Source organism: Cetorhinus maximus, chromosome 24, assembly GCF_964194155.1.
Source record: "Cetorhinus maximus chromosome 24, sCetMax3.hap1.1, whole genome shotgun sequence".
Lineage (NCBI taxonomy): Eukaryota > Metazoa > Chordata > Chondrichthyes > Lamniformes > Cetorhinidae > Cetorhinus > Cetorhinus maximus.
Window position 1 is genome coordinate 553,492 of NC_135902.1, and position 16,976 is coordinate 570,467.

Here is a 16,976-nt window from a genome sequence, read left to right on the forward strand (position 1 = left end):
CCAAGGCTACACCAAGAGAGTTGGCAGATAAATTGGAAGTAGAAATAAAAGCAGGATTTCATAAGGATGATATGTTTGAAGTAATTACCCAGTGTTTAGAATTAAAAGAAAAGACACCTGAAATTGGTGTGTCACAGCTGGAGGCAGCAAAAATTCAGCTGCAAATGAAGTAGCTTAAGATAGAAAAAGATTTAAAAAACAACTTGGATTGGAGGAAGAGAGAAACTTAAAAACTTGAATTATAAAGAAAGGAGAAAAAAGGAGCAAAAGAAATGGAAATGAAAAAGCTCAAATTGGAAAAGGAAAAAGAAATGGAAATGTGAAAGCTTCAGCTTGATTTCAAAGAGAAAGAAATCAGACAGCATGCATTGGCTAGGAAAAAACTTAGAATAAACAGGGGGAGGAAGAGTTAGTGGTTCAGGGAATGATTCTGATTCCACAGAGGAATTTGATTTAACTAAAAATATTTGTTTAGTGCCAAAATTTAGAGGACAAAGTTGAAAGATATTTCATCACATTTCAAAAGATAGTTGTGAAGTTGAAGTGGCTAAAAGATGCTTGGACCTTAATATTACAAAATGTCCTTTTGGTACAGCTATAAAGGTATACACTAGTCTGTCAGAAGAGCAGTCTGCAGACTATGTAGCAGTTGAAAGGGTAATACTCGATGCTTATGAGCTTGCTCCCGAAGCTTATCAATTAAAGTTTGGGGCCATAAGAAATAAACTGAATCAGACATTTGTAGAATTTGCAAGAGAAAAAGAAATGCTATTGGATCAGTGGTTTCGATCACTGAAGTTAGAGAAGAATGTTGATAATGGTGAGGGAAATCATGATTATGGAATAATTCTGAAATAGTATTCCACCATTAAGACTTATTTAGATGAGATGCAAGTGTCAAAGATCTGAGAACGGCAGTTTTGGCTAACACCTATGACACACACAGACATGTGGAGAAATGGTCATATGGGACTCAACAAGGAAATTGGAGGAATAGAAAATCTGGGGACAGAAAAGGTTCTAGGGAAAAAGGACACCAAAATAATAAAGGAGGTAGGCTAGAACCTAAAAGTGACGTAAAAATAATGCTCTTCCATTGTAATATTTTTTTGTAATAATACTAAAGCTAACTGCTGAAAATTAAGTGGAGTATTACAGTACTAGCAATGCTTAAGGAATCCTCAGAAAAGCTAGAACCAAGAAAGGAAAATTGGCATTAAAACCATAGCAGTGATACAGGTGAAACATGTTCCCTCAGAATCTATTAGGAAGCAGGATATGGCTTGGGATAATCAAGAGAAATCTTCCTCAATCACTGTTAAAGAGAGTCAGACTACTGGAGGTTCTGGATGTTTTATCTAGAAGGGAGATATGTTCCCTTACTCCAACAAAATAAGTAAACAAAACAAAATCTTTAAACGTTTCCATAATTTATAGAGGTATTCCCTTACTCTAATTAAGGAGGCAAACCATTAAAGATATTGAGACACACTGGAGCAAGTCAGTCACTGATGCTGACTGATGATACAATTTGTCTTCCAGAGGGGCGAATGAAGGAAAAAATATTAATTGGAGGGATACACAAAGGTTATAAACTGGTCCCATTATGCAGAGCTGGATTCAAGGGGGGCTTCGTATTAGAGAAGTTACAGGTGGAGTATTGCATCAAATCCCTATAGAAGGAATTGATTTTGTTTTGGGGAGAGTCATGAAGAGATTAATGTCTATTGGAAATGACTTAAAATAGAGTTTAGAGGTGTCTGTGCATGCGTGTCTTAATTAGATTAAAGCCAGCTGGTCTGGGTGCTTTGATGTATAGAAAGGAGGTTTGAAATGGTGATTAGATAAACATGGGGAAGTTTAGAAACAGGTGTCAGAGGGCAATTTGTAGTTTTAAATAAAGCATTCAAAAGAATGGGTGAAATCCTACACCTAACTAGAAGATACCAAGCAGCGTGTTTATTCTTTTCAGCTTATTAATAAAATTGGTGGAATCAAAGGATGTTATTGTTGGCAGAGGTAAAATTAAAAGCCTATTAATACAATGGAAAATTTACAAAGAGAAAAATATGTATAAAAGGAGATTGGAGATTGTGTGAGAGGCAGAAGCATTTTAAAGATCCATCAAATGTGAGAAGCCTCCAGCCTGTTAAGCCTCGAGCCTGTCTGCAAGGGCCCAGGGCTGAAAGAAACTAATTTTGAATGCGACTGTCCAAAGTATGGTCTGCCAGGTACCTCTTTAAATCTATGAGTTTTACTGTTGCCTTAACAGGGGTACAACTGAGGGTCAGGTTAATTAGAAGATTTTTGTAGTTATTATAGTAGTAATTTTGTAAACATATGTGCTTACAATTTTTCTTGCATTAATAAATGTTTAATTTAGTTTTATAAAAAAAAACTCGAGACTCAGTGGTCTTATTCCCACTGAATTCAAAGCCTGCATCTCAAAACATACAAATCGCAAAGATGGGTTATGACAGTTGTTTCAAGTTTCCCTCTGGAAGCTGAGCAACTCAGCCTTAACCATCAGCTATGTCATAATAGGAAGTGACTTGGCTGGCTGAAAAATATTAGCCTCACCGAGGGTGTTGGAACAACCAGTGGAAGTGAAAGAAACAGATGCTACAGGTGAAACACCCTGGATCGTTTCTTGACTGTCATGACTAGATCTCAGGCCCATAAAATGAGACAGGAAGAGGAAGAAGCTATACAAAAGGGAGATGATGTAGAGAAATTCAGTTCCCTGACATTATTTTCAAAAACTTAACTAAAGGGAGGAAGGTAAAGGAGAATAAGGCTGACATGTTCAGCCCATCTTTAGTAGAAATGCAACAGGCTTATCCTGAGTTGAGAGAGCTGTATCAAACAGCCTGCTCAGATACTGAATCAGAACCAATGCCTGAGTGTTATTATTTAAAAGAAAGTGCTAATGAGGAAAAATTTCAATGGCAAGTCATTTAGCAATTAGGAGAAAACAGGTTAAAATACAGAAATATTTTTATTGGCCAAGATTACATCAAGATGTGATTAAATTCTACCAAACATGTCATACATGTCAGGTAGTGGGGAAACCCCAATCAATTAAACCTGCACCCTTAGTTACAATACCAGCATTTGAAGAACAATTTAAGCAGGGTCTTAATAGATTGTGTTGGACCCCTACTTAAAGCCAGAAGTGAGAATCAGTATATTTTAAACAATTATGGATGTTTCAACAAGATTTCCTGAAACAGTGCCTTTGGGAAAAATTACAGCAAAAAATGGTAGTGGAAAGGTTAGTTCAATTCTTTACAAGGTCTGGATTACCTAAGGAAATAATCAGATCAAGGCTCAAATTTTATGTCACAAATATTCAAAGGAATAATGAATAGTTTGGGATTAAATAATTTAAATATTCAATTCAACATCTGCAATCGCAAGGAGCATTAGAAAGGTGGCATCAAACTTTCAAGATGATTAAAGCCTTTTGTCAGGCATGTCCTAATGACTGGGGTAAAAGAATTCCATTTTTAGCACTAACCATCAGGGATGCCCCTAATGAGTTCACAGGATTCAGTCCTTTTGAACTGATATATGGGCTTGAAGTGAGGGGACCCCTCAAATTAAAGAAAAATTTATAAATCAGAGCTCAGAGATGACACCTTTGGCCTATGTATCAAATTTCCAGGAAGGATTAACCAAAGCACGAGTTGGCCAAACAGCATTTGAAAAATCGTTCAGCAAACAATGAAAGTTGGGGCAGATAAAAGTGCCAAAGCTCGAAATGTTGTCACCGGAGACAAGGTGTTCGTATTGTTAGCTGTCTCTGGTGACCCGTTAAAAGTGAGGTTCACTGAGTTTCTTTTTGAGAAGGTCCCAATGATGTAAATTATATAGCGAATACTCAATACCAGGGGAAAATTCTGCAAGTGTGTAACATTAATATGTTAAAACAATATGACAGGGAAGAGTGTCAGATTCGGAGCGTTTACACTGATAAAAGAGAGTGAAATAAAAAGATCAGAGCAATTCGAGAATGAATCAGAAGTCAAAAATTCTACAGTCAACCCTCCATAATCAGATCGGATACTATGGAGGTGCTTAAAAATGTAGATGTAACATTATGCTAATCATCCAGAAAACTGTTGAGGTGACTTACGAAAGCTGCTACAAACTCATGAATCAGTCTGTGTGCGATTAGGCCAGGGAAAACATCTTTGGCCATATATGTTAATCTATGGGGATGAATCACCCATAAAGCAACATCCTTACAGATTCAATCCAGAGAAGTTAGCCCCAGTGAGAGAGGAGATCAAGTTCATGATGGAAAATGACATTATTGAACTGAGTCACAGTAGCTGTCCCAGTAGCTAATTGCAACTGGGCAACCTGGAAGTGCCCAAACAGACTTAGGACTGGTGTAGGTCGTTCAAAGGTGTCACTAAGCAAATGGGGATATGCAACCAGCCCGACAACTTGTGAATGTGGAACTGAGCCACAGACTATGCAACATCTCCTGCAATGTCTATTGATAGAGGAACCCTGCACTGCTGCAGATCTTGCCGAATTCAACAACAAGGCGCAAAAATGTGTCCAGTTCTGGCTGGGCCATGTATAGACTGTCCGTGGACACGATAAGAAGTAGCTGGAGCTCCCTTATTGTAATGGTACCAAAACCAAATGGGTCACAATGATTATGTGGTAACAAAGGCAGATTCATATCCAATTCCACAATTAAAAGACTGTACTGAGGGTATTGAACAAGCAGGGTTTGTTACAAATATCGATTTAAAAAGGGATGTTGGCAAGCTCCATTGACAAATACGGCCAAAAAAGTCTGCTTTTGTAACCCTGGATGGACTTTATCAATGTAAAGTCATGCTGGTGCATTCTTCATTCCAAAAGGCAGCTTTTCAAAGGTTAACCAACAAGGTTGTTGAAGGATTATGCAACTGTGTGGTATATATTGATGATTTAGTGGTGTTCAGCCAAACCTGTGAGACATTGTTCAACACTTGAACAAATTTGTACTCAAACACAATCTGTAACATTGTGGCCCAGCATATCCCCCAATCTACCATTACTATCAAGCCAGGGATCAACCCTGGTTCAATGCAGAATGCAGCACCAGGAATACCTAAAAATGAGGTGTCAACCTGGTGAAGCTACAACACAGAGCTTGTGTGCCAAACAGCATATGTAGCAAGTGATAGAGCTAAGCAATCCCACAACTAACAGATCAGGTCTAAGCTCTGCAGCCTTGCCACATCCAGTCGTGAATGGTGGACAATTAAACAACTCACTGGAGGTGGTGGTTCCACAACGATGAAGGAGCCCAGCACATCAGTGCAAAAGATTTTTTTTTTGCTCATTCACAGCATGTGGGCTTCGCTGGCTGGGCCAGCATTTATTGCCCATCCTTGGTTGCCCTTGAGGTGGTGGTGGTGAGCTGCCTTCTTGATCCACTGCAGTCCATGTGTTGTAGGCACACCCAGTGCTGTTAGGAAGGGAGTTCCAGGGTTTTGACCCAGCAGTGAAAGAACAGCAATATATTTCCAAGTCAGGATGGTGGGTTACTTGGAAGGGAACCTCCAGGTGGTGGTGTTCCTATCTATCTGCTGCCCTTGTCCTTCGAGGTGGTAGCGGTCGTGGGTTTGTAAGGTGCTGTCTAAGGAGCCTTGATTAATTCCTGTAATGCAACTTGTAGAATGGTACTGCTGCCACTGTGCAGTGGTGCAGGGAGTGAATGTTTGTGGATGTGGCGCCAATCATGCGGGCTGCTTTGGCTTGGATGGTGTCCAGCTTCTTCAGTGTTGTGGGAGCTGCACTCATCCAGGCAACTGGGGAGTATCCCATCACACCTCTGACTTGTGCCTTGTAGGTGGTGGACAGGCTTTGGAGAGTCAGGTGGCGAGTTACTCGTTGCACAATACCTAGCCTCTGACCTGCTCTTGTAGCCACAGTATTTATATGGCTGGTCCAGTTCGGCTTCTGGTCAATGGTAACCTCCAGGATGTTGATAGTGGGGGGATTCAGTGATGGTACTGCCATCGAACATCAAGGGGCAATGGTTGGATTCTCTTTTGTTGGAGATGGTCATTGCCTGACACTTATGGTGCGAATGTAACTTGCCACTTCTCAGCCCAAGCCTGGATATTGTCCAAGTCTTGCTGCATTTGGACATGGACTGCTTCAGTATCTGAGAAGTCACAAACCGTTGTGCAATCATGAGCGACCATCTCCAGTTCTGACCTTAAGATGGAAGGAAGGTCATTGATGAAGCAGTTGAAGTCGGTTGGGCCTAGGACGCTACCCTGAGGAACTCCTGCAGTGATGTCCAGGAGCAGAGGTGATTGACCTCCAACAACCACAACCATCTTCCTTTGTGCTAGGTATGACTCCAACCAGTGGAGAGTTTGTCCCGATTCCAATCGACTCCAGTTTTGCTAGGGCTCCTCAATGCCATACTCAGTCAAATGCAGCCTTGATGTCAAGGGCAGTCACTCACCTCAGCTCTTTTTCCCCATGTTTGAACCAAGGCTGTAATGAGGTCAGGAGCTGAGTGGCCCTGGCAGACCCAAACTGGGCATCAGTGAGCAGGTTATTGCTAAGCAAGTGCTGCTTGATAGCACTGATGACCCCTTCCATTGCCTTCCTGATGATTGAGAGTAGATTGATTGGGCAGTAATTGGCAAGGTTGGATTTGTCCTGCTTTGTGTACAGGACATACCTGGGCAATTTCTACATAGCCGGGTAGATGCCAGTGTTGTAGTTGTACTGGAACAGCTTGGCTAGGGGCGCAGCAAGTTCTGGAGCACTTTTCAGTACTATTGCCAGAATATTATCAGGGCCCATAGCCTTTGCAGTATCCAATGCCTTCAGCCATTTCTTGATATCATGTGGAGTGAATCGAATTGGCTGAAGACTGGCATCCGTGATGCTGGGGACCTCCGGAGGAGGCCAAGGTGGATCATCCACTCGGCACTTCTGGCTGAAGATTATTGTGAATGCTTCAGCCTCATCTTTTGCACTAATGTGCTGGGCTCCTCCACCATTGAGGATAGGGATATTTGTGGAGCCTCATCCTCCAGTGAGAGTTGTTTAATTGTCCAGCACCATTCATGACTGGATGTGGCAGGACTGCAGACCTTAGATCTGGCCTGTTGGTTGTGGGGCCGCTTAGCCTTGTCTATCACTTGCTGCTTATGCTGTTTGACATGCAAGTAATCCTGTATTACAGCTTCACCAGGTTGATACCCCATTTTCAGATATGATTGGTGCTGCTCCTGGCATGCCCTCCTGCACTCTTCATTGAACCAGGGTTGATCTCCTGGCTTGTTGGTAATGGTAGAATGGGGGATATGCCTGGTCATGAGGTTACAGATTATGTTTGAGTACAATTCTGCTGCTGCCGCCAAGTCTTGAGTTGCTAGATCTGTTTGAAATGTATCCCATTTAGCACAGTGGTAGTGCCACAGAACACAATGGAGGGTATCCTCAATGTGAAGGCTGGACTTTGTCTCCACAATGACTGTGCGGTGGTCACTCCTACTGATACTGTCATGGACAGATGCATCTGCGGCAGGCAGGTTGGTGAGGATGAGGTAGAGCATGTTTTTCCCTTTTATTGGTTCCCTCACCACCCGCCGCAGGCCCAGTCTAGCAGCTATGTCATTTAGGACTCGGCCAGCTCGGTCAGTAGAGATGCTACCGAGCTACTCTTGGTGATGGACATTGAAGTCCCCCACCCAGAGTACATTCTGTGTCCTTGCCACTCAGTGCTTCCTCCAAGTGGTGTTCAACTTGGAGGAGCACTGATTCAGCAGCTGAGGGAGGGCAGGCGGTATGTGGTAATCAGCAGGAGGTTTCCTTGCCCATGTTTGACCTGATGCCATGAGACTTCATTGGGTCTGGAGTCGATGTTGAGGACTCCCTCCTGACTGTATACCACTGTGCCACCAGCTCTGCTGGGTCTGTCCTGCCGGTTGGACAAGGCATACCCAGGGATGGTGATGGAGGAGTCTGGGACATTATCTGTAAGGTGTGAATCTGTGAGGATAACTATGTCAGGCTGTTGCTTGACTAGTCAGAGACAGCTCTCCCAAATTTGGCACTAGCCCCAGGTGTCAGTAAGGACATAAGGCTGAAGCATTTGCTACAATCTTGAGCCAAAAGTGCAGAGTGGATAACCCATCTCAGCCTCCTCCAAAGGTTCCCAGCATCACAGGCGCCAGTCTTCAGCCAATTCAATTCACTCCATGTTATACCAAGAAACAGCTGAAGGCACTGGATAGTGCAAGGGCTATGGGTCCTGGCAATTTTTCAGCAATAGTCCTGAAGACTTGTGCTCCAGAACTTGCTGCACCCCTAGCCAAGCTGTTCCAGTACAGCTACAACACTAGCATCGATCCAGCTATGTGGAAAATTGCCCAGGTATCTACACAAAACAGGACAAATCCAATCCAGCCAATTACCACCCCAGTCTACTCTCCATCATCAGTAATGGAAAGGATCATCAGCAGTGCTATCAAGTGGCACTTGCTTAGCAATAACGTGCTCACTCACACCCAGGTTGGGTTCCGCCAGGGCCACTCAGTTCCTGACCTCATTACAGACTTGGTTCAAACATGGACAAAAGAGCTGAACTCCCGAGGTGAGAGTGACTGCCCTTGACATCAAAGCAGCATTTGACCGAGTGTGGCGTCAAGGAGCCCTAGCAAAGCTGGAGTCAATGGGAATCAGGGAGAAAACTCTCCATTGGTTGGAGTCATACCTAGCACAAAGGAAGATGGTTGTGGTTGTTAGAGGTCAGTCATTTCAGCTCCAGGACATCACTGCTGGAGTTCCTCAGGGTAGTGTCCTCAGCCCAACCATCTTCAGCTGCTTCATCAATGACCTTCCTTCCATAAGGTCAGAATTGGGGATGTTTGCTGATGATTGCACAATGTTCAGCTTCATTCTCAACTCCTCAGATACTGAAGCAGTCCATGTCCAAATGCAGTAAGGCCTGGACAACATCCAGGCTTGGGCTGACAAGTCGCAAGTAACATTCGCACCACACAAGTGCCAAGCAATTACCATCTTCAACAAGAGAGAATCTAACTATCGCCCCTTGACGTTCAATGGCATTACCACCACTGAGTCCCCCACTGTCAACATCTTGGGGGTTACCATTGACCAGAAATGGAACTGGACTAGCCATATAAATACTGTGGCTACAAGAGCAGGTCAGAGGCTAGGAATCGTGCAGCAAATAACTCACCTCCTGACTCCCCAAAGCCTGTCCACCATCTACATGGCACAAGTCAGAAGTGTGACGGAATACTCCCCAGTTGCCTGGATGGGTGCAGCTCCCACAACACCCAAGAAGCTTGGCACCGTCCGGGACTAAGCAGCCCACTTGACTGGCACCACATCCACAAACATTTACTCCCTCCACCACAGTTCACACTGCTGCTACTGTGTATCGGTCCACAAGATGCACTGCAGGAATTCACAAAGGCCCCTTCAACAGCACCTTCCAAACCCACAATCACTACCATCTCGAAGAACAAGGGCCGCAGACACATGGGACCATCACGACATGGAAGTAACCCTCCAAGCCACTCAATCGTGACTTGGAAATATATCGCTGTTCCTTCAATGGATCAAAATCCTGGAATTCCCTTCCTAACAGCACAGAGTGTAACTACATCACATGGACTGCAGCTGTTCAAGAAGGCAGCTCACCGCCACCTTCTTAAGGGCAACATGGGATGGGCACTAAATGCTGGCCTAGCCAGTGGAGCCCACATCCTGTGAATGAATTAAGAAATGGTTGATCAGTTGCAAAGAGCCAATTTTGTCATAAACCTGTCAAAGAATGAATTTGCCAAAGCGAAAGTGACTTACTTGGGCAACACTGTTGGATAAGGCCAAGCAGCACCTAGAGAAGCCTTCATTACCACATTGACATTGTGATAATCTATACATAATTGTTGTGACCCATTGGTTTCAGTACCATTATAATGTGAGCTCCAGCTACTGTGACTCAGTTCAATAATTTCATTTTCCATCATGAACTTAATCTCTTCCCTCACTAGGGCTAACTTCTCTGGATTGAGTCTGTAAGGATGCTGCTTTATGGGTGACGTACCCCCATACATTCCCTGGCCTATTTGCACAAATTGATCTGAGAGTTTGTAACAGCTTTCTTAAGTCACCTCAACAGTTTTCTGGAAGGTTAGTGTATTTTTACATCTAAATTTTTAAGCAACTCCACATTATCCAATCTGATTATGAATGAATCGATTTTAGAATTTTCAACTTTTGATTCATTCTCTCTCAAATCGCTCTAGTGCCCAAGACAAAAAGAAGAGATTTTGCGGTATGCAACTAGAAGTGGATTCTATCAGAAGTTTCTTCCAAATTTCAGTGCTGTAGCAGCTCCCCTGACAAGCCTGTTAAAGAAAGGCAAGAAATTTGAATGGCCTTTGACAGCACGAAAGAGCATAATCAGAATTTTAACAGCACAGGAGGCAGCCATTTGGCCCATCGTGTCTGCGCCAGCTCTCCAAATGAGCATTATGGCCTCGTTCCATTGCCCTGCCTTTTCCCTATGCCCCTGCACATTGTTTCTATTCAAATACTCATCTCGATTGCCTCGACTGAACCTGCCTCCACCACCCTTCCAGGCAATGCATTCCAGACCCAAACCCACTCGTTGTGTTGAAAAGTTTCTCATGTCACACTTGCTTCTTTTGAAAATCACTTTAAATCTGTGCCCTCTCGTTCTTGATCCTTTTACGAGCAGGAACAGCTTCTTCCTATTTACTCTGTCCAGCCCCCTCATGATTTTGAGCATCTCTTTCAAATCTCCTCTTAGCCTTCTTCTCTCCAAGGAGGGCAGTCCCAACCTCTCCAATCTATCCTCATAGCTGAAGTTTCTCATCCCTGGAACCATTAATGTAAACCTCTTCTGCACTCTCTCCAATGTGTTCACATCCTTCCTATAACATGGCACCCAGAACTGTACATAATACTCCAGCTGAGGTCCAATGAGTGTCTTATATAAATTCAGCATAACCTCCTTGCTCGTACTCTATGTCCCTATTAATAAAACCTAATATGCTTTATTAACTGCTCTCTCCACCTGTCCTGCCACCTTCAATGATCTTTGCACATGCACACCCAGGTCTCTCTGCTCCTGCACTCACTTCAAAACTTCATCCCTTATTTTATATTGTCTCTCCATGTTCTTCCCACCAAAATGCATCACCTCACACTTCGCCACACTGAGCATCATCTGCCACCTATCTGCCCACTCCACCAACTTGTCTATGTCCTTTTGAAGTTCTACACTGTCCTTCCTGCAGTTTACAATTCTTCCAAGCTTCGTATCATCCGCAAACTTTGAAATTGTCCCCTGCACACCAAGACCTAGATCATTAATATATATCAGGAAAAGCAAGGGTCCCAATACCAAACCCTGGGGAACTTCACTGCAAACCTTCCTCCAGCCTGAAAAATATTCATTGACCATTACTGTTTCCTACTTTTCAGCCCACTTTGTATCCACATTGCTACTGTCCCTTTTATTCCGTGAGCAATAACTTTTCTCATGTCTGTTGTGTGGCACTGTATCAAATGCCTTTTGAAAGTCCATGTACATCACATCAACAACATTACCCTCATCGGCCTTTTCTGTTACCTCGTCAAAAAAACTCCAGCAAGTCAGTTAAATACTATTTCCCCTTTAGAAATCCATGCTGGCTCTTGCTCAAACCATGTTTTTCCACGTGACTACTAATTCTATCCCAAATAATTGTTTCTAGAATCTTGCCCACCACTGAAGTTAAACCGATTGCTCTAATTGCTGGGCTTATCCTTACAACCTTTTTTTGAACAAGGGCCTAATGTTTACAATTCTCCAGTCCTCTGGCACCTCCTGAGTCTAGGAAAGGCTGAAAAATTATGGCCAATGCAATTTCTACTCTCACTTCCTTCAATATCCTTGGTTGCATCTCATCCTGTCCCGATGCCTTGTCAACTTTTAGTACCGACAGTCTACTCAACAACTCCTCCTCAATTTTGAACCGTTCTGGTGACAGTTTCCTGTCACCATGGCCTGGGTAGCATCTGCATCCGTCTTTACCATGTATTTAAAACATTTATTTAATACCTCAGCCACGGCCCCTTTGTCTATGTAAAATCCCTTTTAGGTCGCTAATCTTCCTTTTACCACTCTTATACTATTTATATGCCTGTTGAAGACTTTGAGATTCCCCATTACGTTGGCTGCCAGTCTTTTCTCATAATCCCTCTTCACTTCTCTAACATGCTTTTTCACCTCCCCTCTGAACCTTGTGTGTTCCTCTTGGTTCTCAATTGTATTCTTTACCTGGCACCTGTCATAAGCACACTTTTTCTTCTTAATTTCTATCTCCTTTTTCATCCAGGGAGCTCTGAATTTGTTTGCCCTACTTTTCCCTTTCGATGGAATATACCTTGACTGTGCCCGAAGCAATTATTTTTTGAAGGAGCCCATTGTTCAGCTACAGGTTTTCCTGCCAATCTTTTGTTCCAGTCTATCTGGCCCAGCTCCATTCTTGCCCCATCGACATCAGCTCTCGTCGAGTTAATTATTCTTATTCTGGATTGCCTATCGTCCTTTTCTATCATCTTAAAACATAGAATGATCACTGTCTCCTAAATGTTCCCCCACCTCACTTCCAAGAACCAGGCTCAACAGTGCATCTTTTCTTGTTGGATTGGACACATACTGTAGAAAATTTTCCTGAACATAATCTAGGAACTTATGCCCCTCTCCGCCTTTTACATTGCCACTGCCCCAGTCTACATTCAGGTAATTAAAGTCCCCATTATAACTACTGTATAATGCTTGCATCTCTCTGCAATTTCCCTTCAGGTTTGTTCCTCTACATCCTTCCCACTATTTGGTGGTCTATAGGCTACACCAAGCAGTGTAAGTACACCCTTTTTGTTCCTTAGCTCTAGCCAAATTGATTCGGTCCTTGAACCCTCTGGGACATCCTCTTTCTCCAGCACGGCAATGCTCTCCTTAACCAGTACTGCCACTCCTCCTGCTTTCCTACCTTTTCCGAACACCTTGTACCCAGGAATATTTAACACCCAGTTCTGCCCTTCCTTGAGCCAGGTCTCTTATCACCACAACATCATATTTTCACCAGACAGACAATCTGCACCTGTAACTCCCCAATCTTATTTACTATACTCAGTGCATTCACATACACACATAGTAACCCTGATTTAGATTGTTACTTTCTCCCTCACCCCAACTTCACCTATTAACTTACTATTCTCTATACTAGTGCTCTCTGTCCCTCCCAGTATTTTGTGCACCATGGTAATCCTCTTTAATATTTTCTCTTGGTTCCCACACCTCTGCCAAGTTAGTTTAAAGCCATCCCAACAGCACTAGCAAAACTCCCCACAAGGAACTCAGTCCCAGCTCAGTTCAGGTGCCACCCACCCAACTTGTACAGGTGCCATCTCTCCCAGAGCCAGTCCCAGGAATCTAAAGCCCTCCCTCCTGCACCATCTTTCCAGCCATACATTCGTATGCCTTATCCTCCTATTTCTGTACTCACTGACACTGGGAGTAATCCAGAGATTACTACATTTGAGGCCCTGTCTGCTAATTTTCTACCTGGCTCCCAAAATTCTGATTCTGTATGGAGGAACAAGAATGTCATGATCAAAATGAGCTTGTGTAGAATGATTTTTAATGGAAAAGTCCTTGTATATTTGATGTAAATACATCATTACTGCTAAAGCACAATCTGCATAAGTAAATTAGAGATAGCGATAACAGGAGATTGCAATAGGAAATGAAAATGCCTGTTAAAGATAGCTTTTCTTTTTTCCTGCTGGGAGGTATTTGCATTGAAATCTTTCCAGCCTTTTTGTCTAGTGTAATATCGTTCATTTTTCTTGTTTAAACATTTATTCTGTGTTAAAAGTACACTGGCAGTCTCTTGTGGATGAGTTCAGTAACAGACCTCCATGGTTTCTAAAAAAAGGAACAAAGTTAGGATCTATCAAGCCAGATTTCACTCTGTGATCTGACATGTTCAATGTTAATATCAGCTGGGATCATAACAATGGGCAAAGATCTGGAAAATGGAGTATAATGTGGGAATACGCGAGGTTGCCCGTTTTGGCAGGATGAATAAAAAGGCATATTTTCTAAATGGTGAGAGTGCAGAGCTCTGAGGTGCAGCGTGATTGGGTGTCCTATTGCACTAATCACAAAAAGGTTAGTATGCAGGTACAGCAGGTAATTAGGAAAGTAATAGAATGTTACCATTTATTGTGAGGGGAATTGATTACAAAAGTAGGGAGGTTATGCTTCAGTTGTACAGGGCATTGGTGAGACCACATCTGGAGTATTGTGTACAGTACTGGTCTCCTTATTTAAAGAAAAGGTGTAAATGCATTAGCAGTTCCAAAAAGGTTTATTAGATTAATACCAGGAATGGGCGGGTTGTCTTATGAGGAAAGGCTGGACAGGTTAGGCTTGTATCCACTGGAGTTTAGAAGAGTAAGAGGCAAGTTGATTGAAACATATAAGATCCTGTCGGATCTTGGCAGGCTGGATGTGGAAAGGACGTTTCCTCTTGTGGGAGAACCTAGAACTGGGGCTCACTGTATAAAAATAAGTGGTCAGCCATTTAAGGCAGATGAGGAAAAAATTCGAGAGTTGAGACACTTTGGAATTCTCTTCCTCAAAAGGTGGTTGAGACAGTCTTTGAATATCTTTAAGGCAGGTAGATAGATTATTGATAAGCAAGGGGGTGAAAGGTTATCAGGGTAGGCAGCAATGTGAAGTTGAGGTTAAAATTAGATCAGCCATGATATGTGAAATGGTGCGTGAAGTGATGAATTAGACAAAACAAATTCCCTCCTTAATCTATACTTAACTATGGTTAACTTCGCAAAAGCATGTTTATTTTTAAAAATCCATTATTGTGACCCTGTACAGAGTCAACCATCCAAACAAAAAAATCTTTGGAAAAGGATTCTAAATCCAATAATTTGCAATTGATTCCCTACCCCATGCAAGATAAACATTAATTGTTAAATTCCTTCTCTTCCTGCAAATCCATTTAAGTGCCAGATTCATTTAGACTGTACTTTCCACATTAACACATTCTACAAGTATTGATGTGAAAGTTCCACCTGGTTACTCAGTGGGGAAGAGACAGTGAGGTGAAGAGAAGCACACAATTAGACAGGATATCCTTAATGCATCTTTTAGTTGGCTGAAAAACAGCACACAAGACATGTACATCAAAAGAAAACAGAATCTTAAAATTTAAGAGGTCCCTGGGCACTACTTTTCCCTAAAATTGAGATGTGTATTTTAGTTTTGAAAAATCTCCCAACTATTGCTATATCATTGCAGTTTTATTATTTTAGGTAAAGACAGCTAACAAACAAAGTATACTAAAGCTGTTGTGTACAATATTTGTATACAATACCTCATAAATGCAAGGAAGATAATGAGAGCAAGGCTCACACCCCAGCCAGCAACAGCAAAGGCTTGTGGCATTGTCAGCGCTCCTGTACCAACGATCAAATTAAACATGTATACAAGTCCCACCTACAAATGAAGCAGAAAGTGCATCACATATTAGACAGCTGTGACACTATTTGCTCCTTAATATTTCCTGGCAGCTCAGTAGCTCTCAATACATAGCATCCTCAACTCATCACAATTCAATGTCTTTCATTCTCCGTAAACTGTAATGATCCAAGGCAAATCTGCAGTGTTGCAAGGCAAAGGGTCATTTCATTAGCATCAGGCAAGAAATCCACAGCCTCATTAATCCCATCATAGAAATTTACAGCACATAGTTACCATATGGCCTATTTCCACTTTTCCAGCTCATTTGTCCGCAGCCCTGGAGGTTACAGCACCTCAAGTGCATATCCAAGTTTTTTTTTTAAGCTGTGATGAAGGTTTCTGCATCTACCACTCTTTCAGGCAGAGAGTTCTAGATCCCCACTGCTTTCTAGCCAAAACTGTCTTAATTACTTTAAATCTATTCTCCTTGGTTATTGAGGAAATAGGTCCTTACTATCAATTATATCTAGGCTCCTCAATTTTATACATTTCAAATCTCCCCTCGGCCTGTTGTTCCAAAGACAACAGCTCCAACCTATCCAATCTTTCCTCACAGCTAAAGTTCTCCATTACTAGCAACATCCTCGCAAATCCCTTCTGTACACCTTCTCTAGAGCAAGTGCATTCTTCTGTTAATGCAGTGACTAGAACTGTACACAGTACTCTAGCTGGTGTTTAATAAAGTTCTAACACACCACCCTGCTCTTAGACTTCAGGCTTTCGATAATAAATTTATCCTGTATGCTTAACCACCTTATGTACAGGTGGTGGCAGCACAATGGCAATGTCACTGGACTAGTGATTCAGAGGCCTGGGCTAATGATCTGGAGGACACAGGCTCAGATCCCACTATGGCAGCTGGTGAATTTAGATTCAATTATCAATAATGGCAGCCAAGAAATTATCAATTGTCATGGTTCACTAATCTCCTTCACTTCAGGGAAGTGATCTAATCACCATCTCCTTCACTTTAGGCAACGAAATCTGCCACCCTTACCCAGTCTGGCCTACATGTGACTCATGGTTGACTAATTGCCCTCTGAAATGGCCTAGCAAGACATTCAGTTCAAGGGCAATTAGAGATGGGGAACAAATGCTGGCCTTGCCAGCAACACCCACATCCCATGAAAGAAATAAAAACCTCAAGGATCTGTGGACATACACTCCTACTTTCTACGTTCTCTGCACTTCTCAGTATCCTACCATTTATTCCATACTTCCTCAGCTTGGTTTGTTCCCCAAAATCCATTACTGCGCTCTTTTCCACATTTAAATCTATTTGACACCTTTCTGCCCACCTTTTTTTTTTATCCTGCACAAGGTGGAGAAAATTTGGAATACTTTTCAA

At 42.5% G+C, this 16,976-nt stretch overlaps 1 protein-coding gene across 2 annotated transcripts in view; it reads right to left on the bottom strand.

Moving 5' to 3' along the window:
• slc38a12 (solute carrier family 38 member 12) overlaps positions 1 to 16,976 on the bottom strand; it is a 294,942-nt gene that overhangs the window by 256,922 nt on the left and 21,044 nt on the right. For both annotated transcript variants that reach the window (XM_078570625.1, XM_078570626.1), the window contains exon 3: positions 15,483 to 15,604. In XM_078570625.1, coding sequence (XP_078426751.1) covers positions 15,483 to 15,604 — 122 coding nt within the window. The remainder of the gene's footprint in view (positions 1 to 15,482; positions 15,605 to 16,976) is intronic.